Here is a 26,866-nt window from a genome sequence, read left to right on the forward strand (position 1 = left end):
ACAGGCAAAAATTACAGTAACAGATGGGGCTGTGAGACTTGCACAGTGTTTGTGGTTTCAGAGCCTTTTTGATCCAAACAAAACAGAACCTATGATTTCTCAGACGCTGGTCGTGAAGGGCAGCTAATATTGCAGTTGCACTCACATTAACTTTATCATGTTGTGTCCACCATCAATGGATTTTATATATTTTTTTTCTGAAGCCTTTCCATTGTCATTTCCATTTAGCTTGCAGGTAAATTCCTATCAGTCTCCAGGCTCCTTACATGAAAGGAATCAAAGGAAAAATCCACATGAGACCAAGAAGAAAAGAAAGTTTAATTAATTTTCCATTTGTGGAATTTCTTGCTGCCTGCAACTATCTTTCAAGTGAAGTTTTAGAAGCAGAAGCCAGGGTAACCATATGAGATTACCACTAAGCTCGCAGTTTTCCTGTGTCCTTGCTGAGAAGCAGTGACTCATTTACAAGCATGTGTACTTTCCTGCCTGCTCAGGTTTGCTCCCTCTCTGTTCTCCTGATAGCTCTCAGCTCCATCCATCCATGATTTGCACAAAAAGTTTCCCATGTGATGAATATGGGATATTTTCCTCTTGTTCTAAATAGTGAGGACAGGCTGTAACGTGCTAGAATCATGTTTAAGACGGATGAAGAAGAGAGGGCTGATCCTAATGTTACTGAATGGTGAACATGATATAATCATTGGTTAATTCACAAGACCAACATGATCAACAGTATCTCTGAAATGTCCCTGTGTTATTTAACAGCCATGAGGACACCACACATGAGTCTATTCCAGCAATCATTCAGGTTGCCTTGAAGATACCAATAGTTGAAAGCAGAATTTTGAGGTTAAATTTACTTCAAAGCAAACCATCGTTCTGCTTTGTTATAAGATATTTAAAAATAGCTGTATTTAAAAGAATGTAAGGCAGCCCTCTAGGCCAGATGATTTTTATTGAATGGCTAAAGCTCTAAAGGATCTTGCTAATTGAAACAATCGCACTTCTCTCACAATATTTTTATTCCTCATTGTCATACCTAAGATATGTAAGATAATAAAAATATGGACAAAAAGACTAACTCATGTTTACTTCATGTACTTTGCTGCATTTATTTCCTACTTGTTTTCAGGTTTTGCTGGGTGTCCTAGTAGTTTCCCCATATTTTTCTATCCAACAAGGGAAAGATGTTTTCTATAAGGAGCAAAAACATGGTCATAAATATCAGTTTGTCAGGGAACTCCAGTGCAGGGGAGGGTCAGGTTCAAAAGGAAGGCAGGGGACATGGACGAAGCTGTTATAAGGACTGGAGAATAAAACAGCTTTTGCATTTAGGGTATTTAAAGGAAAAGTGACAACTGAAGAATTCTAGAATGACGCTTTTCTTTAGATATCTATTAATGTCAAGAAAAGCCCTAAGCACTTAAAGGGGAGAATTTCCTCTTTAGGCAGCACCATCTTATCAGTGACAGGTATCATAAGCAACAAATGGCCCTTGAAGACAAATCTGGTATCTGTAAGACAGACCCCATGCTGCTGGGTAGCCCAGGCACACCTCCAGCTAGAGGTTACATTAGGGAGGGAGCAATGAGATTCATACATCAATGGAGCAATGAGATTCACAACAGTGTCTTCTCATAACCCCTGAGAGGACAGCATATGTGCTATCAATGGCCAGAAAATGAATCTATGTAAATGAAATGAGAATAATTTAAAATGGACTGAAATCAAACAAAATGAGAACTTGAATTATCATTTGCAGTTGATGGGAAAGCATCTCATTCCCAATAGGAGGGGGTGGGATTCATTGCTTGTTTTATTCAATCCCATTTGAGTAACTAACAGAAGGAGAAAGCATAAATGCTAGATGCAGAATTGTTCTTACATGCTTCCTAATCAAAGGAGAGAGGCTGCTTAATAGCTACTCACTGGAGATATCGGTTCAGCTCTTGCTGGCTGCAACGAGACCAGTGGAAGCGATGAAACGCAGCTTGCACGAGAGGGGCCATGATGCTCCCCAGGCGGACTTCGTCCCCACATCTGTTCCCTTGGCCGTCGTGCTCCATGCCTAAACTGCCCCACACAGGAGAAAGCCAGCATGGTTACATCACAGGTGAACTCGGAGTGCTCAAGCACTTTCACATCCCAAATGTCACCAGTGGTTGATTGCAACAAGGTTCTTAAGTCTCATGAACCTTGTCCGCATGAGCAACATCATGAGAAATAAGACAGAGTGAGACTGAAGCTAAAGAGCTAGTCTCTAGTAGCTCCCACATAGAAGCACTGACCCTTGAGAGTACTTTCATGTGATTAGTGTAATCCACTTTCAGAATAGACTAAAAATGCATTCTTTGGACTTCTGTGCACATCCACATTTGTGAATAACTATGGCTAAATGAATCCATTTCTGGATTAAGGATCTAGTCTACCCTCAGGAGTATTAACAGAAATTTATTCATACTCCAATCTGAAACTGTTCAAGAGTTTATCTAACTTTTTAAAAATCACACCTTAGCTTAATTTGAAGTAATCTGCAATTGTAAACAAGTCCTTTGCATGGAAGAAAAAAGATGCCACACCAAAAGCTACTTTAGAGTAGCTGCTGCTATTGCCCAGTAGCAATTCCACATTGTTTAAATGTGAAACAGCCTGGAAAGTGTTGGGGGCTTTCTAGAAGATCACCCCAAGTTACAGACATTTTAAAATTTCTTTTTGGCTTTATTATGAATATATTTTCTCCTACCTTTGTCAGGATCTTATATTGTATGTTTTTTATGAGCACTGTTCGACTAACACGGATGCTATCTGTCCTTAACTTAATCTGAATTAACAGATTGGGGCTGAATGTGATTTGAGGGATCGCAAACGTTCTTCAGTGGTATCTCTTTTGAAGCTCACTGTGTATTCTTTCTAATCCTAATTCAAAAATTCTGGAATCAAATACCATCTGGTTATCAATTCTAGGTCCCTGTCTAATTAAGATACGTTTACAGTGAGGTGCAATAAACTTTGCCAATTTTTTGTTTAAAGCCCTTAATAATTCTGATACGACAAAGAGAAAAGGGCCTGCAGGCTTTCTTAGGGAAAACAGAATAGATTTAAACTGTTCAGAAAAACCCTTTGGGGAACTGTTTTTCCACCAAAGAGAAAATGGGAAATCAGTGGGTGTTCTCTGCAAACAGGGAAACTGAAATGCTCTGGGAGAAACCAGAACTCTGCTGCTGCCTGGTCATTGGTTCTAATCACATCAATAAGTAAAATTATTGCATTTCTTATATGAAATATATAGGACAGTTGTAACTTCACTGCTTGGCACCTCATTTCTATACAGTACTGTATCCTTTACCAGCAGTAACATATACAGATGATGTCCTTATTTAATATGGATTGTTTTCAAGAATCATGTATTCCACTGACTTAATGAATTCATATTTCATCATTATGAGTACTTTAAATTTCCATCAGGAGACTATAATACATCATTCAATCTGTTCTCACAGCAGCCCAGGAAGGTATTTTGGTATTAGTTCCTTTTTCCATTTGAAAATACCAAAATATAAGCCTTATTTAAGACTATAAAGAAAGCCTTGAGAGAGCTGAGATCTGAAGCCAGGGCTTACTCTGAATACTATTTCTTAACATAAACTGCTTCTTTCCAACATCATGGATATTTGTCAGTACCAAAGACATTATAAGGTAGGATGCAGGCTGTCCACAGTTCTACTCACACATGTCCAGTTTCATGAGCCACCACAAATGCGGATGAAAAACCATCTTCATGGTTAAGAGTGCAGCTTCGAACAGGATGACACATTCCAGTGACTGGAGCGTAGCCTGTGAGAAATACCCCGTGTTCCAGAAAATTAACAAGTATGGAAAGGCAATGTAGTGAGAAGCTCTAGGACAAACACCTGTCTTCTGTTGTGGCACAAATATAGTTGAAGTGGTCCTCTCAAGAGACCTCTGCCCCCAAACATTTAATAATGTGCTCCCTCATCTACAAAACGGATAAAACCAGTCTGTTGAACAAATTAAAACTATACTTATATAATTTATATATATATAGGGGTTTTATATAGATGTTTTGAATATATATATATTTTTTAAAACTATACTTTATAAAACAGAAAACTGTTGTCAGCTCTAGGACCATCTTGCAATTGCCTTCTCCAAGTGCATGAGGCAACAGGGGAAAAGGACACCACACACTGGTGGGTTACAGCTCACAAGGAGCTCAGGGTGGCTCCAGCCCTCAGGGAACATGAGAGCAAAACCCCAGCCCTGTGCTGACAGCAGATCTGGCCAACCCAAGAGGAACAGAAAAGCTCTGAGATTTATTCCCTCCAGTGAACAAACCTGATCTCACAGGAGGCAGACCCCTGAGAAAAGGAAAAAGTGGACAGCACTTGGCCCTGCCGTTCCAGACCTCTCTGTAACAATATTTCTTGGCAATCCTTTTGGAACACAGCAACGGCTTTGGAGACTTTTTAAACACAAAATCTATTCTTTAATCTTTGGGCATTTTCAGGACTGTTTATATAGGGATCCCATTTGCTTGGCTTCAGCAAGAGCAAAGAAGTGATCCAATAAATAATCCCACCAGTAAGAAAGGATAAAATACTAAACGAAACAGTTACAACTGAAAATGGCTGTATGCAGAGCTCTTGGGGAAAGCAAACGTTGACCAAATCTAAGCAAAAGTTACACAATTAAACTTTGCATAACTAGCCTTGCTAAGTGATAAACACAAATGCTGCTCAGAAGTCTTGATGTTTACAAAACAAAACATAATGAACACCTTACCTTGCATGCCAGATGGACCGAAATCCTGCCTTGTGAGAAAGATAGCATGGTCGTGATATTCTGCATGGCCAGTGTCAGGTTTCTGTTGCAAGTAGGCCCAGCGACACACATTTTCCAGACTTTGTGAAGGGTTGCCAATCTCTATCAGACTCATAGACTGCATATGCACAGGAAGAAAAGACAATAGTTATTTAGTAAATACGTCTCAATTTTTTTTCCCAACTTGTTCAGGCACTTGAACAAACATTCCATGTCCATTGAAAGTCTGTTCTTAGAGAGACAATTACACTTCAGAAACAAATTTTACTAGACCAAGAAAGTATGAAAATAGCTAATGTCCATGGTTAGATGAAATGCAATTTCCATGACATGTTTATGAGGTCTAAGGTATCATGAAAGAAAAAAGAAAAAAAAAAAAAAAGGGTAGTTTAATGACAAAACTGATATTGTATCATGCACTGTGTGTTATTATTTCTATGCCACCCTGGCACCAGCTTGCACTATCACTTCCAGTCTTGATGTAGAGTTTCCAATGGAGCCCATGCCCCAGTTGGAACTGTGGTAGCTGTTGGCCAGCAGACACTAACCCAGGGCAGGGAAGGGTAATGCCTAATGGCCAAGGGAAGCAAATGGCAACAGCAGCAGACAGCCAGCACCCAGCCCTGGTTCATCAGCCACTCCTGCCATGAAACCAAGCTGTTACGGCTGTTTTGTCAGACCTTTGAATACACTACTGGATGTTTTAAGTGTAAAAACTATGTGTACTTTCCCAATGACTGTCTTTTAAAGTGTGTTTGCTTTATCCCATTCCATATCTGAAGATTGTTCCGAAGGTAGCACATGTAACTTCCCACTGTGGTACACCATGCTCCCTATAAACTGCACACTACATGGGTGGTGCGCCGGCACGGCTTAGCTGACTCAAATGAGGTAATGTGTATTAGGTGCGGTGCACAGGACAATTCTCTTGAACAAGAAGGAGAAATGTATTTTAAAATCCAACTACTACATTTGCCTTTTTTTGAAATAGTACTTTCTTAAGAATTCCCAGCTAATTCTACTTAATCCTGTGCATTGCTAAGACTTAAGAAAGTTTATTGTATGTGGGATGCTATAAAATGTATGACTAATTAACCCGTCCCAGGCCTTCCAGGATTTGTAGGAATTACATATGTGAACCCTGGCTTTTCATTTGCAGAAATTATATTACCATGACAACACTGTAATCATAACACAAACCACTACAATGTAGATGCTATACTGTACTGTAAGCATTTTTCATTCCAAAGTACTTAATGTAGAGCAAAACCTAGCCTGGGCCAAAAATAAGAGAGAAGTAATATAGTTCATGTTTAAATACAGATGTATCTGACGTGTCCTCTAATTGAGTGCATGATGGAGTACACAGAGTATTGACTACATGAAAAAGAAAAATCCTCAAAGGGTTGTGGAAGAACAACTGGAATTGATAAAAGAAAAGTCTGCCAAACTGAGGTCTGATTTTGGCAAACCTGGGATATTACAATTCTGCAAATGTTCAGAAAAACAAATTAATAAACCAAATAGAGGCACAGTTTGGATTCTGATACCACTGTGGAATGAAAAAGTTGTAATATAATCCCACGCTGGATCATACTGCTTCCAGCCATAATTCCCTTGGAAACTGAACTAGTAACTGTATTAAAATGATGGGGCAAGTTGAGGTGCCTTCATTGCCTCTTTGTATATTTACAAGAACAGACTTAAACAAACTCTGAGTGACTACTAGATGGTAAAAACCTGGCTCTTCAAGCAAAAATCCTCTTCATTTAAACAAGGTTTGACATTGTCAAGGTCTTTAAAAACATTTGTCAGTAAACAAAACCAAAACAAACAAGCAAACAAACAAAAAACCTATCTACATCATCTCCACCTTGTTCTTATTTCTCCAAAGCTTCACAGAAGAAATTAATCCCTTCAAGGAGCTCTGTGAGAAACCTTACTGCAAGATTCAAAAAGCAAAGAATCCTGTAAAATGAAGTTGAGGAATCTCAAGTCATGTGTATCATTTGCTAATAGCTCGTTGTCTCATAATGACCTCCTTCTGTACCAAATGAAAATAATCACATTTGATAAGATGCATTGATCAGAAAACAAACAAAAAATACACACTATCAACATGTGCTGTGTTTAAGGGTATCCAAATATTTGCAAAGAATATGCTGATCTGCATGATCAGCAAAGAAGCATGGAATATTTAAAAAGCAATAAATTCTAAATAACCACTGGTTTATAGCCCTCCTCTGTCATATGTCACCTCTTCCCTATCCCCTAAACTGAAAGCTTTGCAGTGGACCCCAGCACAAAAGAGTAGTCTCCGAATGAACTAACACAGCAGCTTGCAGCACTTGCCTGACAAACATTGAGTCTGCCAGAGACCAGATCAGTCTGACGTGGTGTACCCATCAGCTCCCACGGTTTGGGCACTGCATTGGCATCTGGCATGAGTCGACAACTGTTTTCACTGTATACTGAAGTCCACTCTGAGAGCAAAATCACTGGTTCAGTCCAGGACCTTCTCAACGCTTGTTTATCACAGCAGTGAATATAGAGTTTATTTTCAAGCAAACAAAAGGAGAACCAACTGCTTCATTTGGAGCACTGTGGAGTTTTTTGCATCCAACACAATGGGGAAAATGAAGAAAATCCCTTTGGCATAAGAGGGGGAACTGCGAACATATCAGTCTATAAAACATGTTTCAGCTGACGGCCCGACTTCTTTGCCAATGACACACTTTTACATCAAAAATGTGGCACACGTAAATTGAGCCTCAGTGCTCTTTAGGCTGGGAAACAATGCATCCACTAGGAAGACAATTATTTTAAGTGTCTATGTGTTACAGATATAAATAGCAAGTTGAGGTCCTGTGTCAATGAGTAGGACTTCCACAGAGTAAGAGGAAAATCTCAGTCTACCTGCTGCATACTCAAAGTCCACTGAGCACTCAAATCATGTGGCCACTAGTCCCTTGTCTTTCTTCACTGTAATGTAGCAGCCTGAAAAAAGAAACCCACTTGATTCCTAGAAAATTTTCACCCAAATTCCCACCTTCTGCAATTTGTTGAGGACTTTCAAATCAGAAAGGCTCCAACAGTACTAACAGTGAATACTGCATAGCCAGGGAACTGCCGACCTCACCATGCTACGCAATTGCAATGGTTCAGACCAAAGAGCCATGTAAGCCATGGTCCTCTCCTGAGAGTAGGCAATGGGATGCCCAGGGAAGGGAATTAGAGGAGTGCAAGTATAGTGCAGTATTTGCCTCCAAATAACCTCCAAGGCGCCAATGTTCTTTGGATCAGAGATTGCCTGAGACAGACATATTTTTATATTGCATCTGTATTCACTTTTTCAGCTACCTCGCCTTTAAAGATAAATGCTACTGCCCTGCAAGAAAGGAGCTTAGGAAATCATGGGACCAGGCACAGCTTGTTACTCTACCGGGCAGATGTAATATGTTTTGGAAGGATCTTGTCCAAAAATTTAATCTTGTAGAGATATCAGATAACACTTGATAATATTTTCTGTTGGAAGTCAATGGGGAGCTTTCATCAGACTCAGAAAGGCTCTACGCCTTATTAAATGGGCAAAGCAGAAGGAGAAAAAGAGACGAACTGTGTACAGTAATAAGGATTTTAAGTAAAGGTAAAATCCCTCTTTGACGTACTTCAAACAGAGAAACTTTGGGGGCTAGCAGGCTGCATACAGAGAAGAGGTGTAGGTGTTACTGTTGGCCACCAAAGAGCCCACACTGCCAGGAACATGCAGGTCCTGCAGCTGGCTAGGAGCTCAGAACTGGCTGGGAAGGACCTCTTTCCAAACAGGACAGCAGGCCTGTGGAGAGCATTACTCAGCTGATCAGCAGGAAAACTGCCAATGGAAAGAGAAACTTTACTTCTCACAGAAAGAAAAGCAAAAAAGCTGTGGGCATTTCAGAGAACTGCTGATGGAAACAGATGGAGTTATTGGCCAAGAAGTGGAAAGGCCTCAGCTGGGAGAACATCCCCCATGCAAGGAGACACCACAGAAGGTTACGAGAACCCTCTAGTGAACCAGCTGAGACCCTTTCTCTGGGATGCTCAATGTCTACTAATGCCTCCCATTTTCCTTTTTAGATTCTGTCTTCATTTATTTTCTACTCCCTTCCTTCCTAGGTGGAAGCAGCAGAAAAAAACTAAACAAAAATGTAAGACAACTGAGTTGCAACTACCATTCATACAAAGAGGCAAAGCAGGGCAGTAAGAAACGGTTGAAAGTCGTTACTGCATTGATCCAGAAGCTTTCGAGCCTTCTTCACTACCTTTCTTGCCTTTTGGGAAGTCTTTTATCAGTGTGATGTTCGGTTCCCTGTTATGAAGACATTGAAGTACAAGAATTTAGGAACTGACTGGAAGGTCCTTCAAACACTTGTGAAGATTTTTTGGGAAGTAAGAAATATATCAAATATTTTTCTTTAACAATTTCAAATACAAAGTTATTTTAGAAGAAAACCACAAATTTAATCTGTAGTCTACCCAAACTTTTAAAGACAGTTCAAGTGGCCAGTACATGTGAAAGACACACTGGTATCACACATAGAATGGCAGCTTTCTTTAACCAACTGTTTTATTTATCTGCCGTTTGGCATAACTGGGTACAACTTTGCAACGGTGTTGATGAGCAGGTACTTAGATGGTAAGAACACAGGAAATTTAGGCTGGTCAGAAGCTTGCTGGAAAAGGACCTTTCCTAACTCATCCATTAGGTGGTGCTCCAAGAGTACCAACGGAGAAGGCTTTGCTGCTCTTCAGCAGCTCCAGAAGGAGCAGAAATATGCTTAACTTGATAGGCTTCAAACTATGATAGCAAAAGTTGGACCACAGCAAAGCACACATTCGGGAAACAATTTAACATATGACTTTCTCTTCTTGAATGTGTAAAGCGTCTGCAAAACACACTGTTTACATTGCTTCTACTTGGCACTTGTTTTGTTCATTGTATATTGGATTAGATCTTCTATATTCTTCTCTCATCCTGAAGCAAGTAAAAAGTAAATAAACACAATTATTGAGCATCCATGGTAACCGAGCTAACAAAAATAGCACGTTCAGGAAACTGTCATTTTGCATTCAAAGGATTTGTAAAGCTTTCTTATTGCAGCAGTTTGTAAACATTTTTCAGCTTCTAATTCTCTATAAATGTAAGCAGATCAGGAATACAAAGTACTATTTATGCTATCAGCCAGCTCTACATTCTACAAGGTCCCAACAAAACACACCAGGAAATTATAAGCTATGAGTCTATATATAAACAAGGCAATTCAACAATTTATGCAGATAAAAAGTAAGAGGGACAATATGTCTTCTCATCTTTATTCCCACCCTAAACATATCAAAACGACGCAAAAATATGAACAGCAGCCAAAAGGCTATATAATATGTAGGTTCTGGCCTTGCAACTCAGCCTGTGCAGAAGTGGAGATGGCCAAAAGCTGGCGTGAACAACTCCATCTTCAGACATGTTTGTATAGCACCCTGCAAGATCAAGGCTTGTTTCCTGATGATACTTTCAAGTCTGCTGCATCTACCAACATCAGTGGAAAACTAAGATACTCAACTCACATTAGGGACCTTCTAATACAAGGAGAGGCTGGAGAAGAGGAGGCTCAGGGGGATCTTGTCAATGTATATAAGCAGCTATTGAGAGGGGAGTAAAGACAACTGAGCCAGATTCTTCTCTGGTATCCAGAGAAAGTACAAAAGGCAATGGGCACAAACTGAAATACAATAAATTCCATTTACATGCAAGAAAAAAAAACCTGTAAGAGTGTTACTGTAGTTTTACTGTAAGAGTGGCCAAACATTGGGAAAGGTTGCCCGGAGAGGTTGTGGAGTATCTGTCTTTGGAGATATTCAAAACCCAGCTGGACAAGGTTCCAAGCAACCTGCTCTAGGTGAGCATGCTTTGAGCAGTGGGATTGGACTAGATGACACCCAGGTGTCCCTTGCAAGCACAGCTATTCTGTGACACTGGTGTACAGCTAACAACACTCTTGCCTTGCCAGGCACAACTGCTCTCAGCCAGAGTCTTCGCCTCTTCCCAGGACAAACAGAGATGAGCGGAGCACTCATCCCTTTCCCTTCAACCAGGGTCAACAGCAAAACGGTAAGGACAAATACCAGATTTAAGTGATAAACCCAGCTTATCCTTCCATCTCAGCTGTGTCACCTGTGCCACCCTCTGGGAAACAGAGAGAACCTGGCTCAGACCAAACCATTGCTTTCCATCCTGACTGAACTGAGAATGTCTTCCCTGCTTGCATCAATCTTAGATATTAAAAGGTCAGATGGCAGAGATAAAGAGAGCATCATTTTATGAAAAGAACGATAGTAAAATCTTGTCCCAAATGGAGGCAGCAGGAGCTCTGCTAATATCTCAGGCACACACAACTGAAAAATCCTTCTCAGTTGAACAGTCCTGTCCTATGAGATTATAGGCATCCATCCCATACTACCTTCTTCCTGAGCTGCCGTCTTAAAGCTATTTGGGTTTTCTTCCCTCTCCTACTATTTTTGAAAGGCTCTCTGCCTTGGTGGTCAGGTTCCTCTTTCAATTTGACCAAGTTAACACGTGGTCAGAGTACAACCACTTGTTCTGGAGCCAACATTGGTTTATAGCTAACATGGGTTTTCTCTCCCTACTGGTTGCCATCCCAGATGCGTACAGAGCAGACACAGCATTCCTCAGCCTATCCCACCCCGTTCGTCTCTGAATACAGGTGACTCAAGCTGTGCACGCTGCTCCAAAGGAGAGTTATGAGGTGTCCTGGACTGCCATGTTCACATTTCCCAAGAAATAACCCTCATAAATCCTCAGGTGGCTGCATTTATTGAAACCCCTGCAGTTCCTGCAAAAGTCTTTCTGACTTTTGTTTATTAATAACTGTCTTAATTACGCCCATCCCAGCTAACGTGTGTGCTTTTCTCTGCCGCTCTGCAAGAGCAGCTCATCTGCACACAAAGTCACCATTGTCGATGGACAGAGCACGGGGCTGGAGCCAGGAATTTATGAAGTCTTATCCCCAGCCTGCCAGTGGCCTTCCGTGTGGCCTTGGAAAATAACACTTAACGTCTTTGGTTTTTTAGCTGCAAAATGGGAATAATAATCTTTATTCATCCACCTCAAAGAGGCGATGAGAGGATTTTATGCAGTGCTCAGGATTTAAATGTTTCCAAACAAATTTTATAATAACCAGTCAGGGTTTTAAATCCATTCTCAGCTCATCTCTTGCCACCTCCTCTGCACTTGGTGATAGTGGTTGCTTTGCTTATTCCCCTGAGTATTCTAGAGCTAGCTGGATTACAGAGCTGTTACAACCAAAAATAGGTCTAAATGGAATAATTTGCCCAAATGTTGAATTATATTCATCTCAAATGCATCCACAGTTTCCAAAATTTGTAACCAATCTTCCTACTACTGAAGTAAAAAGGACAGAAGCGAGCCAGCTCATCTTTTTTTCCATTTGAAGAAAAATGCACTGCATGTACCCTGTTTACTTATTTGCAGTATCCCATCACATCAAAGCAGCCTGTGACTTTGGGAGTCAATGCAAAGAAAATGCAGAGAAATGCATGGTAGCTTCTGAAGCCACTGGAGATATGGAGCAGCCTTTGCTGAACACATTTTTCTATCCCATTGATGGAACTGGTAAATGAGCAGGCAGCAGCCAGGCATGATCGAAGCCTTCACATCAGCCACCCTGGTACGTCAGATAGTGTTGTTCATTTGTTTGAAGTACTTCAGAGAAAAGTGGGGAGTCAGGAGAGGGCTGGTAGCTTCAGCAGCCCTACCCCACAACCACACGCTGCCCTCTCCTCCAGCACACCACCCAGCCAGCGGCCAAGCCCGGTGTGCCTCGGCAGGTCTCAGCCCACCATACCCTCAAAGTCCAAAGGTGGTAACTTACACAAAGTGTTAAATCAGTAAAATCATGTCAGATCTTTTGAATTTGCCCCTGAAGTAATTTCAGCATGTCACCATCAAGGAACATCTTCCATTTTTTAATATTCCAGGGCAATTAATGCAATTATTGAAATTATTGAAACTTTTGAATGTACAGTTGCCTGTGTTTGAAAATACTAGAAAATAAGTACATTTCAAGGAATGGAGTACCTTCAAGCAAGAATCACTGAAAAGCTGGTTGCTATGCAACTCAAGTATTGTCCATATTATTCTTATCAACAGATGACATATTGTATAAAATAATACAATCCTCTTTAAAAAAAACAAAACACCACAATACAGTAGAAGGCTGTTCAGGGGTGGAGAATTGGCAATAGCTCAGAGTGCTGTCACAAACCTGACACTGATGGTAAGCATATCATAAATTACAGAACCATAATGTAATTATTATGATTATTTAAATGGCACCCTTGATAATATATATAAATTGCCAACAATGAAGCAAATGAATCTGAAGATATCATATACGTGCTTTCAAAAGAAATGCTTACTCAAGCAAGACTGGGTTAATATTTTTACCTTGTGAAGCCAGCCTGGCTGCTCCATTCATGCATTGCCTTGACTTGTACACGTACCCTTCCTTTTATTACGTACCTTTAATATATATTCCTAAAAATTGGTAGTGCTGGTGTGTTTTAGCAGGATAATAAAATATTGAAGGCTTTGTTCTAATTCCTCAGAACAGGTTCAGAAAGTAAGAGCTATGTACCTTTCCTCTCTGCCTTTCCACTGCTAAATAATCCCAACCCTCCGAAGAGAAACCTCCTCACTTTCTACTCTCTGGTAATAGTCCTCTGATCAGGAGCTTTAAAAATATGAATATAAAAAACTTTACTCTTATACAGCCAGGGCATGCGAGCCCCCACACCATCAGGTGGAGGAGCTCTGAAATGATACATTTTACAGTAATTTTACTTTTTTTCAGAAAGCCATAAAATGCCTTTCATGTAAATAAGAATCAGATATAGAAGTGCAAGAAAAATTATCTTCATGGTTATTTAGGGCAAGCTTGTGGTACTAGAATTATTCCATTTTATGCCCTGCTGAAACCAGCAGGATAACTCAGGAACTAAAACATTGTCCACTGCAGATTACGGATCTAGAATCTGGAAGCAGACTATCCACAAGCAGATTGCATAGTGCTACCTGCAACAGCGACTTTTGTGATGCGGCCAAAGACCCACCAAGAAGTGAAGGTTTCTGCACTCCACCCCACTCTCCTCCCCAAAGAAGATTAATACGAAATTGATAACTTTCAAATTATCAATGGACACCGCTTTATTCTTCAGCAGAAAAGAAAGATTCTTAAGGTGAAATGAGGTCTACCATAGCTGTTGTCTGCCATCGGAAAAACAGCACAAGCTATCAGAGTTCAGACGACTGGTGCAGGTCTATAGAGCTACAGATAGACATGCATAACAACTATGAAACACTTATGAAATAAGGACAGCAAAGAAGTGACTAGCCCATGTGCTAATTCTGCTGGCTTCTACCACTACTGCAATATCAGAATTTTTTTATAATTATTAGTCAATCTGCAACACCTCAAATTAATATCATTACAGGAATCACAAGGATTTTTCATTTATTTTGTAATTTAACGTTAACTATACACACCCATGAACTTTCGGTCACAAAATGGCAAACATGACCTTTTATACCTTTTATTTTAGGACACATATCTGATTAAGCTTATCCGAAACACTTAACTACACCATCATCTACATCACTGCAGAAAGAGCAGAGATGGATTGATGCCTTTAGTTCTCAGATGAGGAACCTTAGACAGAACAATTTATCCCAAATTGTGGTAAACAGTCTCCAGCAGAGCCCAGACTAAAACTCAGAGCTCCCTCACTTGCACCAGGGAGGAAAATTCTTAACTGGTGTCAAGCAGGGTAAACTGGTGAATGTCAGTGGAGCTTCACCACTGACACAGTCTGTGCTGGCTCTTCACTGACAGCATTTTCGCAACTTGCATGAACCTACACGGAGTCTTCCAGAACCCAGGCTTATTCCATGAACATGCAAATGTCAGCAGCTCTGGTCACAGAAAGGGACATTACATTTAACACTCTGCTTTGAGCAGCTGGGCACGCACGCCCTTAACCAAAGCATTTATCAACATACTTGAAATGTCCTGTTCCCGTTTCCATGGATTTTGATGTTGATTTGGCAAAACTATGACACAGGTACTGAGCAGTACAATACTTTTGAAAACCATTTAGCATTTCATTCCTCCTTACCTGAGTTTTGCCCGTAGAGTAACCCCTTCCATAGAAACAGCATGAGAACACTTGGTATTCTTAATTACAGCTCTGATCCGCAGAGCTCTTGCCTTCTAGCCCCTATCCCAAAGAATTCACACTTAACTTTAAGCACGTGTTGCCCCACTAATGTCAAGCCCAAGTTTAAATGAGTTCTTGGAATGAGGCTGTAGCCCTCAGCTTCTTGCATAACTGATCTTGTGTTTATTGTTACTTACATACACTTCTACCACAACATTTAGTGTTTTTTTAAGGAGCCAAAACATTCACTACTTTCATGGATTATTTCAAACAACTCTGAAAAGATAGACAGCCAGAGCTAAGCAGCAACTTAAAATGACACAGGGAAAGCCCAGAAGAAATTGAAATTATTTGAAATGTGATGTTCAAATGATGAATAAATACATATAAACATAAAAGTTCTTTATATTTGTGAACTGGTAAGGACAATGTATAAATTAAAATACAAAACCAATATATGTCACCAGTAACTACATTGCTCATAAAAGAATGAGGTTCAGAGATATTGATATCCTCCATTTAAATTAACCTTTCCTTACCTTGCCGTAGCTCAGCAGGATTATCCTCACCAAGACAACGTTAATGTGAGCACCCAGGGACTCATCATGATAAATTTCATTAACCTGCAAAAGAGTTCAGCACTTTAACCACAGTACTGGCAACAAGTAACTATGAAAGCAGTGATACAGCAGTACCTTTTATGCACTGTTATTAAGCCAAAGATCACTTCGCAATCGTATATAAAACCAGGAAAATTCCACCAATGAGAGAAGGAATGTTTTATTTTCTAAACCCTGTTATAGCCTCCCAACAGGCCATAATTCAGGAAATTGTTTAAAATGAACACATCATCAGAGTTGTCATGTTATCAGGTATTTAAGGGCCAGCCTGAATGGACTGATACGTATCATGATGCAGCTGAGCTGATCTAACAGCTACTGTCACTAAGATTCCCACCTCCTCCCTACCTCATCGCATCTGTATGTGCCTGCTGGAGCCCAGAGCACAGTAATGCAAGCAAAATCCTGAATAGCTCTGTGCTGGGCAAGACCATGCGTGGGGAAGGGGATGAGTGAGAAGAGGGGCAGGACTTCTCTCCTGAGAGCCACTTGCTGGATTGGCTCAGCTGCACCCTGTAACTCTCCCATCTGGGACCCATCACATCACACACCGGCAAGAGGATATACCTCCCTCAAAAAGCACGGTTGGCCACATGGGCTGGCTTTATTGTGTGTCAAAACTAATCAATGTTAAACTTTGCAAGCAGAACAAAAGCTCTAAAGTGCCAGCAAATTAAAAGCTGTCTTCTTTTTTTATGCTAGAGCTACATAACTGAACATGCACATGGGGAAATCACCCTAGGAACATTGAAAAGAAAACTGCAAATATTTAGAGTAGAGAATGAAATGTGGATATAAAGTTTACTTAGGAAACACTGCTACAAGCAAGCTAGGCAAATATTAACTGTTAAAGAGGCTGATTCAGGTATTTGGTGATGAAGACTGCATAAGACTGAGCCAAATGGCAGGGCTTTAGCTTTACAAATTAGAAGAGGCTGATGAGATTCCCTGCAAAGGCAAGCCTTTCCTAAAATCTCCTTCCCTTGGTAAAGGTTGCACCAAACAAGTTTATTCCTACAAAGTAGATTCATTACTACAAGCTAATAAGTAACTTCCAGAAAACCTTTCATTAGAAACATAGTAAATAATGTCCTGCTTCTTCAATCAGCCCTAGGTTTAATGGCCCACCTTTTGCCTCTGTAAAATTTATTCAAACTAAACACACATCAGTGTAGGTTTCGTTAAGCAATCCCCATTGAAATTTTAAAGTGAATTTTAATTAATTTTATCAGTATTTTTTTATATAAGAGCCTAATTTTATGCCTGGTAAAAGTCCAAGTTTTCAAAAGTCCCGAGCATCCTGTGGAGACAGTGTGGCTGAACCGTGGCTCCAGGAGCAGAGTCACACCCTGCAGGAAATCTGCCCAGGCACCTGGGGAACATCCTGTGGGATCCCAGGATCGAGGCTCGTTACCAGTTGATGAGCAGATCCTTGGCTGGAAGATGGCGGGTGAGGAGCCCATGGCTATGACAGGCTTCAGGGGCTGCTATTGACAGATATAGAAGTAGCTGATCTGTTCAGATCTGCTTTGTAAACAATAGCTCTGGAGACTAGATCATTTACCTACATGCCTAAATAAGACTTTAGAAGACTAACTTTATATTCCTGTATTTAAAAAAACCTTCTACTTTTATTTTGAGGACCCTTACTGAACACAGATTATAAAGAGGTAAGACATAAACATTCATTTCACTTTACAAAAATTCTTTCACCCAGGAAAAAGATCTGTGTGTGTTGTCAAGGGAGGCAAGGGTATTAATTTGCCTCACTCTTTGTGTAGTGGGAAAAGAGCACACGCATCAAGGATATGAGGCTGAAATAAGCTGTAAATTACCTATACATGAAACAAGTACTGAAGAAAAACTCCTGTGTATAGAGGACAGTAAACACAGCATGTAAATAAGTATTTAATTAGTTAATAAAGCATAATCCAAATTGCTGCACACCGCTCTCTCATTAACTTCCAGAATTTAACCTAAGCCTCTTTTAACAATAGTCGACTAACAGAACAACCATATCGCTGTTACGTGCCAAAATGAAACTTGGCTTGAAAATGTTGATGGAATAGAATTGAAACACTGTTTGACTGTTCATGCAAATGATATCTAACAAACAAACTGTGAATGAACAGAAAAGTACAAGCACTGTAAAAAGCTTCTTGATTCTCTTGGGATACTGGATTTTCTGCAAGACAGTGGGTCAATTCAAAGCTCTGGGTCTTGGTTTCATTAATAAGGATGAATCCAACCCCTCTTCACACAGCAGCTGAATTGAATCATCTGTGCCTTTCTTTAAGCTAAACTGTGGCTTTACTAGTAGTGTCTCACTGCACATAGATAATAAGCTGAAACAGATGCTTTTCTCTTTTTCAGCATGGCCTAAATTGCACCTATTTGTTTCAGGAAATTATTAAAGGTACAAGATCCAAGAGACTGAATGTTGTGCTCTCAAATGTTCATGAGAAGTGCACTCACCAAAAGGGCCTCCACAATCCCTAGCTCAGATTCTTCAAATTTCCACCTGTCATCTCAACAGGAAAGCAGAGTTAAGCCAATGGAGTTCATTGTATCAAGCACAAAATGACCATCCAACCTGTGGAATCGGAAAGCTCCAGGCTCTAATCCAACACAACTGCTGAAATGTTTGTTTCAAAGCAGAGATAATCAGACAATGGATAGATATGTTCAGATGTCTGTGTAATAAATACACACAGGTGTGAAAATAATTACACAGTACTTTTACAGCACTGCATCTCCATGTACTTCAGTAGGACATCCTGGTTCATATCAACACAAGAAAAATCAGAGTCGATCTCCTGTTGTTCTTAGATGACTAAGCCTAAAATTATGTTGCTGCATAGGAAAAGAAAGTGCACAGAGACAATCCCAAAATCACAGCTCCTGAACTGAAGGCAGTGAATGCATTAAATCTTGTTAGATGTCCTACAGTGATGCAGCATTTATAGAGGGTGATGAAGAAGGTTGGGTAAATCTCAAGGAATTCAAAGCATGTACTGTAAAGAGACTTTCATCAAGCTATTGTAGTTCACAAACTATTTTGGGATAACTTTGTTTTATTTTTCTGGGGTATTTCAATCAAAGCAAAACATGCATTTCTATTTAAAGTTTCTGTTTAGAAATCAGACAGGAACAGATTGGTACTACGTAAGGAAAACAAAGACTTTATTTTTTCTTCTGTCCTTCTCTGCTTATTTTATAATTCTTCTGCCTTGAGTGAGTTTCAAGTCAGCACAGTAGGCACGTAGAATACCTCAAAAAGCCCCAACTAAAGACAAGCTAAACATCTGTGAGATGCATCATGCTCTGTGTAAGAAGCACTGCAAAGTTTTTATTATTGACCACAGCAGGACCCAATCCTAAAAGGGAATTTTGAAAACTGCTACAACACAAATAGTAATAAACAGCCTGCAGTTTTGCTAGTCTTGGTGCAGAGCAGGTTACCTGCAGATATAGCTGGCAGGACTTTTAGGGAAAGTCAGGTGGTTCCCCGAATCTCTAATTAAACCAATGCGCAATAGACGAAAGAATAATCTGCGTATTTTGGCAAGTCATCAGCAAACTCATTCATGTAGTTTGAAGGAGTTGCCAGCTTTGCAAAGTTTGTTAGTATCTGCTATGCAAAAGGCACTTCATCACAGCACAGCTCCATCCTGCTGAACCATAAATCATTATGGCTGAGTTCATCCTGAGGCGCACCCTCTGTGGCTCCATACATCGCACCGTACGGTTGGGTAAGCACCACTTCCTCAGGCTCCCCAAGCACACACCCCTGACGGACATCTAATAGTTTCAGCCTCTGGCTACGGATCTGACCCAGCTACTGTGGCCATTAGAGGGCATATCTAACCATTTGGAGAGGGCACAACACAAGATACAGTTTATGCATCTGGCTTTTCAGCCACCACGAATTACTGGTCCATCCAACCCAATTAGACTACTCTTTGATCACCCAACATCCTTATGTAACTACTGTTGCAGAAGCTACTGATGGCTACGTGCTCTTGGGCAGAGCGGGGACCGTGTGTGGATCTCTGCCACAGCAACAGTGGAGGAGCTGGAGAGCATCAGCACCTTCCCCATGGGATGGCAGAGCTCCTGGCAAGCCATTGTTTGAGCCCCGCCCAAGATGCAGCTCATTCATCAGATCATAATTATCTGCAGCAAAGCCTCAGTGCCTGGTGGGCATCCAGTGATTGTCTATTTCTGTAAGAAACAGCTGGTTTGAATTACAGAATAGGAACCAGAAATGTCATGGTGGATACTGAGCACAAACTTTTGTAATCTGACCCTCCCAGAAGTGTTCCCCTCTCACTTTATTTTTCTGTGTTCCCACTTCAAACATCACTATCCTCTCCGATTTTCATCACCTCCTTTATGGTTTTGAAGATCTCAAACTAACATTTCTAACATTCCCAGAGCTTCATCTTAATCCCACAGGAATAGCATTACATCAGTTCCTCGGGTGGATAAACTATGGTCACACAGAAAGCCATCAGGCAAAATCTAGGGCTCCCAGTCTCCGTTCTATGCCTTACAAGGCATTTCCTCATTGCCTCAGAGAGGAACTCTTTTTTTCTGAAATCTTTGTTGAGCGTCACAGGGAAAAAAGAACAATGAAAGTACACAACACACATGAAACTTAAAGGTCAAACTGTGATCTCAAATTTGGAAAAGATCTATCATTCTGCTCAAAACCACAGGCAACAGACAGTTTTAGAAGAGCTTGGCAATGTACATTGCAAAATGGAGATTAGAATCTGGCATTTTGTATGCAAATACGAGTCTGAGTCCTGATTTACCTTCCCTAGTGTGAGAGTCAGAGGATGTCACCAAGTCCAAGTTAGCTGCTTCTGATCAAAATGAAAAACATTCCCCAGAGCAGATGTGTTGGCAAGGCACTAGGTAGCTTCGTGTTATGGGTCTCTATCTCATCTTTGACTGCAACATTGGCTTTAGAAAGGTCATAGACTTTGTTTTCTGGCTTCATGACTAATTTATTTTTCTTAGTTCCTCCCTCAGGCTCTTGGAACTCCTCATTCTTGCCCACAAACCACTGCACTGAGAAGTTTCTCTAAACACTGTAAATTACCTTTGCACCAAGAGACGCAGTATTTTCTGAATTACCATCTCAAGATCACTTTAATAAAATAAACTATAGTACCATAAAATAATTAAGCACATTCATTTACGGTGTTACTACAAGGGATAGGGGTGTGGTGTCAATGCAATAAATATGGCGACCTCTTCAAATCTAAGTGGTTTGTTTAAGAAAAACATCCAAAATTTGAAAGCTGATTCTAATTATCCTCACTCCATCACACAAGCCACACTGTCACAACTCAAAAGTCTCTGACTGAAACTTTTATGGCCAAAGTTCATGTTGGTATTTGGACTAAAGGGAAAATCTATCTCTGAACAGTAACTACCCCTCCTCCTCAAGGATGGTACCAAAACCTGCGTGATGCTCTGTGCGATGTCCAACAGGGCAGCAAGGCACATTCCAGTTAATAATAATGAGCAACGCTCACCTAATAGACACTGGAAATAATGCCCCTGTTAAAATGAGTAAAACCTGTAAGAGTTCAGAGAGGGTATTTCCTGTGGGACCTGCCGATCTCAAGTACAACGTCCACTGTAGTGTGGCAATCAAGATAATGAACAAAAATAATCTTATGAGGCCTCTTCAGAAACTGTTCTTCTCACTAGTTACACCTACTGATTTATAATGGACAGTCTAAACACGGAGTTAACTCACATACATATATTTAAATTTTTAAACAATCTGTAATTCAACCATTGACAGCTGAAGTCCCTCAGATGAATAGAGCTGGTCTTGCATTTGTTATTTGTGGAATTTCTTAGAGTTCAGATCTGAAGCGTACATATTGAAATATACTGATTTGAAATAATGAGTATTGGTTCTTATGAATTATTTAATTTTAAAAAAATCTAGTCCATTCTATATTACTGAAATGTCCTTCCCATCTAAAAAAAAAAAAAAAACACAAAAAAAGCTTTTTAGTTTAAAAAGCTTGATTATGAATAGAGGGTGCACCATTATTTCACAGCGTTCAATCATCACTTTCTTTTTAACAGCTTGAATTAGACATGCTTTCAGGTTTTCATCCAACTGCCAGTTAGAAACCGATGGCATTTCTGCCCTTTCCTCTCATTAGGGACTTGCTGTTCTGTACCTGCAAATCTTCATCCCTCATCAGCCAGATACGAAAGCAGAAATCTCATCTATAATAGTAGTATCATGTACATCCTGTTAAAGAGGACGGATAACATATTCAAAAGTGCCTCGAGGCCACAGTTTCAAAGACATGTGTAGTGCTGAAAGATGCAGGTGAAAGACTCCGGGGACTTTCCAAAGCCCCCAGCTGCATAACTCCCATTGATTTCAGTTATTCAAATGAAAGGTTGTTTAATGTATTTGTTCTAGAGCTGAAGTTTCACTTAAAGTCTGGGAGAGGCATAAGCCCATGGGCTAATTTTTAAAACTGATTCTCACTGATTTCAAAGGCAGGTAAATGACTAAACACACAGATGAATCTAGCCCAGAGTGAGGCATAAATCCTATTTAAGGTCTACCTCCCTTTGAAATACTGGCAGTTAGGCACCTATCTATTTTGAGGAGATGGGTTTTAGCATTGCAAGATTTTGGCCATATGTCCATCACATGTGATGTTCCAGGTCCATGTAACAGAGGCTAACCCCTAAATATTGCAATATCACATCTTTTACAGTAAAAGAATGGAAAGGAAATTAAAGACTTTTTCACCCCTGGAAATTGTCCAAAAATCGAAGAAGGTACATACTTTGTAGACAAATTCTTTCAAAAAATATACAAGGATGATAATTGCCAGCATTAGAAAATGAGGTAGCTGAGGAACTGAGGAATACTGTGGAGAAAGAAAGACAAAGGGTACAAGAAAAAGCTAAAACAGGGGCCATGCTGGGAAAACCCCACCATTTGACAAAAGGCATGAAAGCTGAAGACTTGAAGTCAAGACAGATGGACCCAATACATTCAAAAAAATTTGCAAGTGAGCTTATTTCATGAGACGTTGCTGTTTGGAATGGCTGAAATATTGTAAGATCACATATTCTACCTCCGCCTCTTTAGGAAGCCTGTTTTGAAGACATCCATCCTGGAAATGACCCTAAACACAGGATTGTAGAAGCTGAAATATTCACCCTAACCAATACTGCAGGCCCAGCCAGGTAAATGTACCAGTGAGTCTCAAGTTTGTTGCTCTTCCACAGCAGGCAGCAAAAGGCCTGCTTAATCCTGAAAACTATTTAAAGAGGGTTATGAAATGATCAGAGAATTTCAGCTCCAGGGCTGGCTACCACCAATACCCACTTCAGCTCAGTTAACGCCCTTTCAGCACCCTGCTCCTCCTCTCAAAGTATCCTGCAGCGAAATCCTTTTGTTTCCCAAGGAACAAGATAATACTCCAACGTCACTTCTAGCCTTACGCTTTTCTAATATTTCCAAATACTTGTAGGAGCAGATAAAATCCCTGGGATTTTTAGCTACCTTCTTGCCGAAATTAAATTACCTTCCACGTTCTTGAGTAAACTACAGAGCCGCAAGATACCGCTCAAATATCTTTCCTCTGTTGCAATGCTCCTGCATGCTATAAATACAAAATTAATTTGTGCAATGTGTGGGCTCACACTTGGAAATGCAGAGGTCTGTGCAAGCTAATATCCTTCCCAGGAAAAAACACAGCATGACATACAAAATAAAACGGTGCGAGTAAGAGGCAGCCGAAGTTCTCTAAAGCAAAAACAATGGCATATTTTCCAAAGATGGACTGAATGTCCCGATGGTGCCAAGCAGAGAAAAGAGGGGATGTCAAGGGAAACCAGAGTTTTTGTATGAGGAAATGACTGGAGGATGAAAAGGAGGTGGCAAGAGGCTGAGCTCACTGTGGTGAAACGGCTGGCGTATAGTCAGGCAATACATGGCTGCAGCCCAAAGTGTTAAAAATCCTCTGGTGTCTATCATCATTTGTTTGGGACTGACTTCATTTGCAAACTTTGGGATAAATATTAGCACAGCTATTCAAGACAGCCAGGACACCTGGCCCATTTCTTCTCACTTTATGGCTTTTAGGTGTGGATAGAAACACATCAATTAAGAAGCACAAAACAGATTTACTGAATAAGTCATTGCACCGGGCTTAACAAAAAAATATTGTTTTGATTGGATTGGTGGTAGGGTTCCACCCAAGATCCCTTGGAAAAGTTAATTAGGGACAACTGATCGCGCCATCACACACAGTGAAATCAAGCAAAGTGGGGAGAAGCATCCATGCTGGGAGTTGCTTCTGGGAAAGTGATGTCATGCCTGCAGCAGCCTGGGCATAAGGGAAGATTCACCTGGGATTTATTTCATTTTTTTTGAACCACAGAAGTTCAACTATTTGATCACCCTCTTATCTCCAGTAAATACTTCTACTATTATTTCATTTACTTACTATGCATTCTTTGATTTTATGCTTACTACCTTGTTACCATATGAAGCTAATTGATTTTATGCTTAATGCCTCGTTAACTGTACAAAGCTCATTGATCATATCCATAAAACCAGCAGGGTACACATAATCCAATGGTAATGGTAGGATCTTCCACCAGATTGAAAAGGACAGCTGGAATTTTTTGTAGGTGTCTCTTCTTTTTAAGCTACTCTTGGACCTACACATCTCATTAGAAACATACTGCATACATGTAACCCCTAACAGCTAGAGATACCAAGGCTTTTTGTATTGGGCCCATTTTTTACAAAAAAAATAAAACACAAAACACACACACACAAAAAACCCACCAACTACTCAAGGAGGTAGAAGAAAGGACAATGCAGGAGTTGCTGTGTGAATTTCAGCAAAGGAGACCAAAGCAGTGGTCTTGCATCCAGCTAGCAATGAGGGCAAGAGCTGGAGGAGCTGCCAGCTGGGGTTACACTGCCAAGGGGAAGAAATTCTGCATTGTGAAGTCCCTCGACATGATACAGGTCCCCAGCATCACCTGGTACCTGCAGTAACAAACCCTTCTTGCCTCTCTACACTGGAGCAACACTTGGACAGCTGGAAACAGAACTGGTTACCATCACCCATCTGCCTGCTAAAATACAGACTCTAGAAACCAGCTGAGTTTTGAAGAAGGGAAGAACATGACAACACTGATGACTGCCAAAGACTATCCAGAGCCTCCATGAGATGCCTTGTGGATTTCAAACAGCTCTTCATATTTGGACCGAAGGCAAGGGACTCATCCTCAGTCCCCAAAAGACATGATGGTAGCTCAGATCTCCCAACAGAACAACTACTGCCTATGCCAAGAGCTGCTACAGCCCTGTGGGTACAGTTACAGAGGCTGCACTTTCTAAACCACTTGCAGAGACAGCATGCTTAAGAGTTGTTATTTCTTACAATTTGTGTGTTGCATGGTTTGCTAAAATTAGGAAAAAGTATATTCCAGAGCTGGAACATTCATGCCTTTTTTACCACTACTGTATATTTTAATTCTTAAAAATAGATTTAAGTGACATGATAAGTAAAGAGTCCCGTTTAATCTATTGCAGCCTGTTTGCCACATTCCTGGTTTGGCCTGTTTGGCTTGTTAATTTAGAGATGTATAAAACCATCTGTTCCACTGGAGACTTTGTTTTAAGCCTCAGAGGAAACAAACCACACAAATAAATGAAATTCACTATGTCATTTCTGTTAGAATATATGTATTTACAGCCATGAGAGCAGACACTAAGTACCCTATAACTCTAACGTTAGTGCAGGTTGTTAACTATTTACAATACTGTTACAAAAAGTCAGTGCAACTGAATTTATATTACACAAGAGGTTTCTTAAATTGTGTTCCACCTCTCATTTAAAGTGAAAAACAGTGACATTCTACACATTGTTAAAAGAATGTAATAAAGAAAGAAAAAACCAAGCTTCATAATTAAAAAAATATATCTTGGAAGAAATACATCTGAGGCAAATGTACCCAATAGCTTGGACTTCTATCCATATAGCTGCCTCTATGTTTTGTAATGCCAAGAAGTCACCTACAGACACTCATCCTCTTGACATGACTATAAACTTCAGCAGTCATAGTGTATTTGTCAAAAACAGAGCAGACCTACAATTTTTTACTCAACAATATTTCACTACGAACACATATTCACTGAACCTAAAGTTTTTACAAAAGTGTTTTATAAAGAATAGGCTGCTGTTCCAGTTGAGAATGAGAAGGAACAAAGTCATGCCCAAATGAGTTGCTTATGAAGGGGGCTACCACTCACTTCCATTTTTTGGCCAGAAGAATAAAACATATTTTGATTTTGATCTTGATCATCTAGATAAGATTTTTCAAAACTTGATTCTTTTCCCATGAAATAGAGTCCTTGCTTACTGACTGGAGTACTAGAGGTCTGTCATGTCTGCTGCGCTGATATTTAGAAAGAAAAAATCATTCTTTCAAATACAATATTCTCTAGTGCCTCCTTTCATCGCTACGACACTGTATAGTCTGTTGCACAGACTATGGTTCTGAAGATTAAATATTTCACTAAGATGTCAGTCACGGACTAAATACTAAATCAATTTAAGAAAGTTCAGTGAGATACTGCATAACATTTTACTGGAGGGTGAACAAGGAATAGGTAGGTGGCTTGGGACCTAAAGTGGCTGTTGAGGAATCAAAGAATTTAACTGAGTAGTTTTGAAAGTGTATAAGCCCAGTGAAGTTTCTAATAGAACCTTATATGAAGACAGTTCTCCCAACCATGATTTTCAGCAGGGAGCTTAGGTTAAGGGAATATACGGCTAAAACATAATTACTTCCAAGAACCTGAGCCATTGCCCCTGTGCCCCCATTCACCAAAGCACATAAGCAGGACTTTGAACACTTTAAGAGTCCCACAGTCAGCTTCTTCCTTGGCCCATTTTCTTCTTTTCCTTCTCCCCTTTTGGCTTTTCTGAAAGTGGCCTGGATTTTCTTCCTAGAGTTATTTTATCTCCTGCCATGAGAAAAATCTATTGTATCTTATTCAAATGGCTGAACCATCCTACATTCACTGT

The 26,866-nt window shown here is 40.2% G+C and overlaps 1 protein-coding gene across 2 annotated transcripts in view; it reads right to left on the reverse strand.

Moving 5' to 3' along the window:
• ADAMTS2 (ADAM metallopeptidase with thrombospondin type 1 motif 2) overlaps positions 1-26,866 on the reverse strand; it is a 190,089-nt gene that overhangs the window by 35,177 nt on the left and 128,046 nt on the right. For both annotated transcript variants that reach the window (XM_064458419.1, XM_064458420.1), the window contains 4 exons: positions 15,672-15,755; positions 4,804-4,960; positions 3,729-3,834; positions 1,930-2,073 (listed from right to left, as the gene is read on the reverse strand). In XM_064458419.1, coding sequence (XP_064314489.1) covers positions 1,930-2,073; positions 3,729-3,834; positions 4,804-4,960; positions 15,672-15,755 — 491 coding nt within the window. The remainder of the gene's footprint in view (positions 1-1,929; positions 2,074-3,728; positions 3,835-4,803; positions 4,961-15,671; positions 15,756-26,866) is intronic.

This window comes from Phalacrocorax carbo, chromosome 8 (genome assembly GCF_963921805.1).
Source record: "Phalacrocorax carbo chromosome 8, bPhaCar2.1, whole genome shotgun sequence".
Taxonomy (NCBI): Eukaryota; Metazoa; Chordata; class Aves; order Suliformes; family Phalacrocoracidae; genus Phalacrocorax; species Phalacrocorax carbo.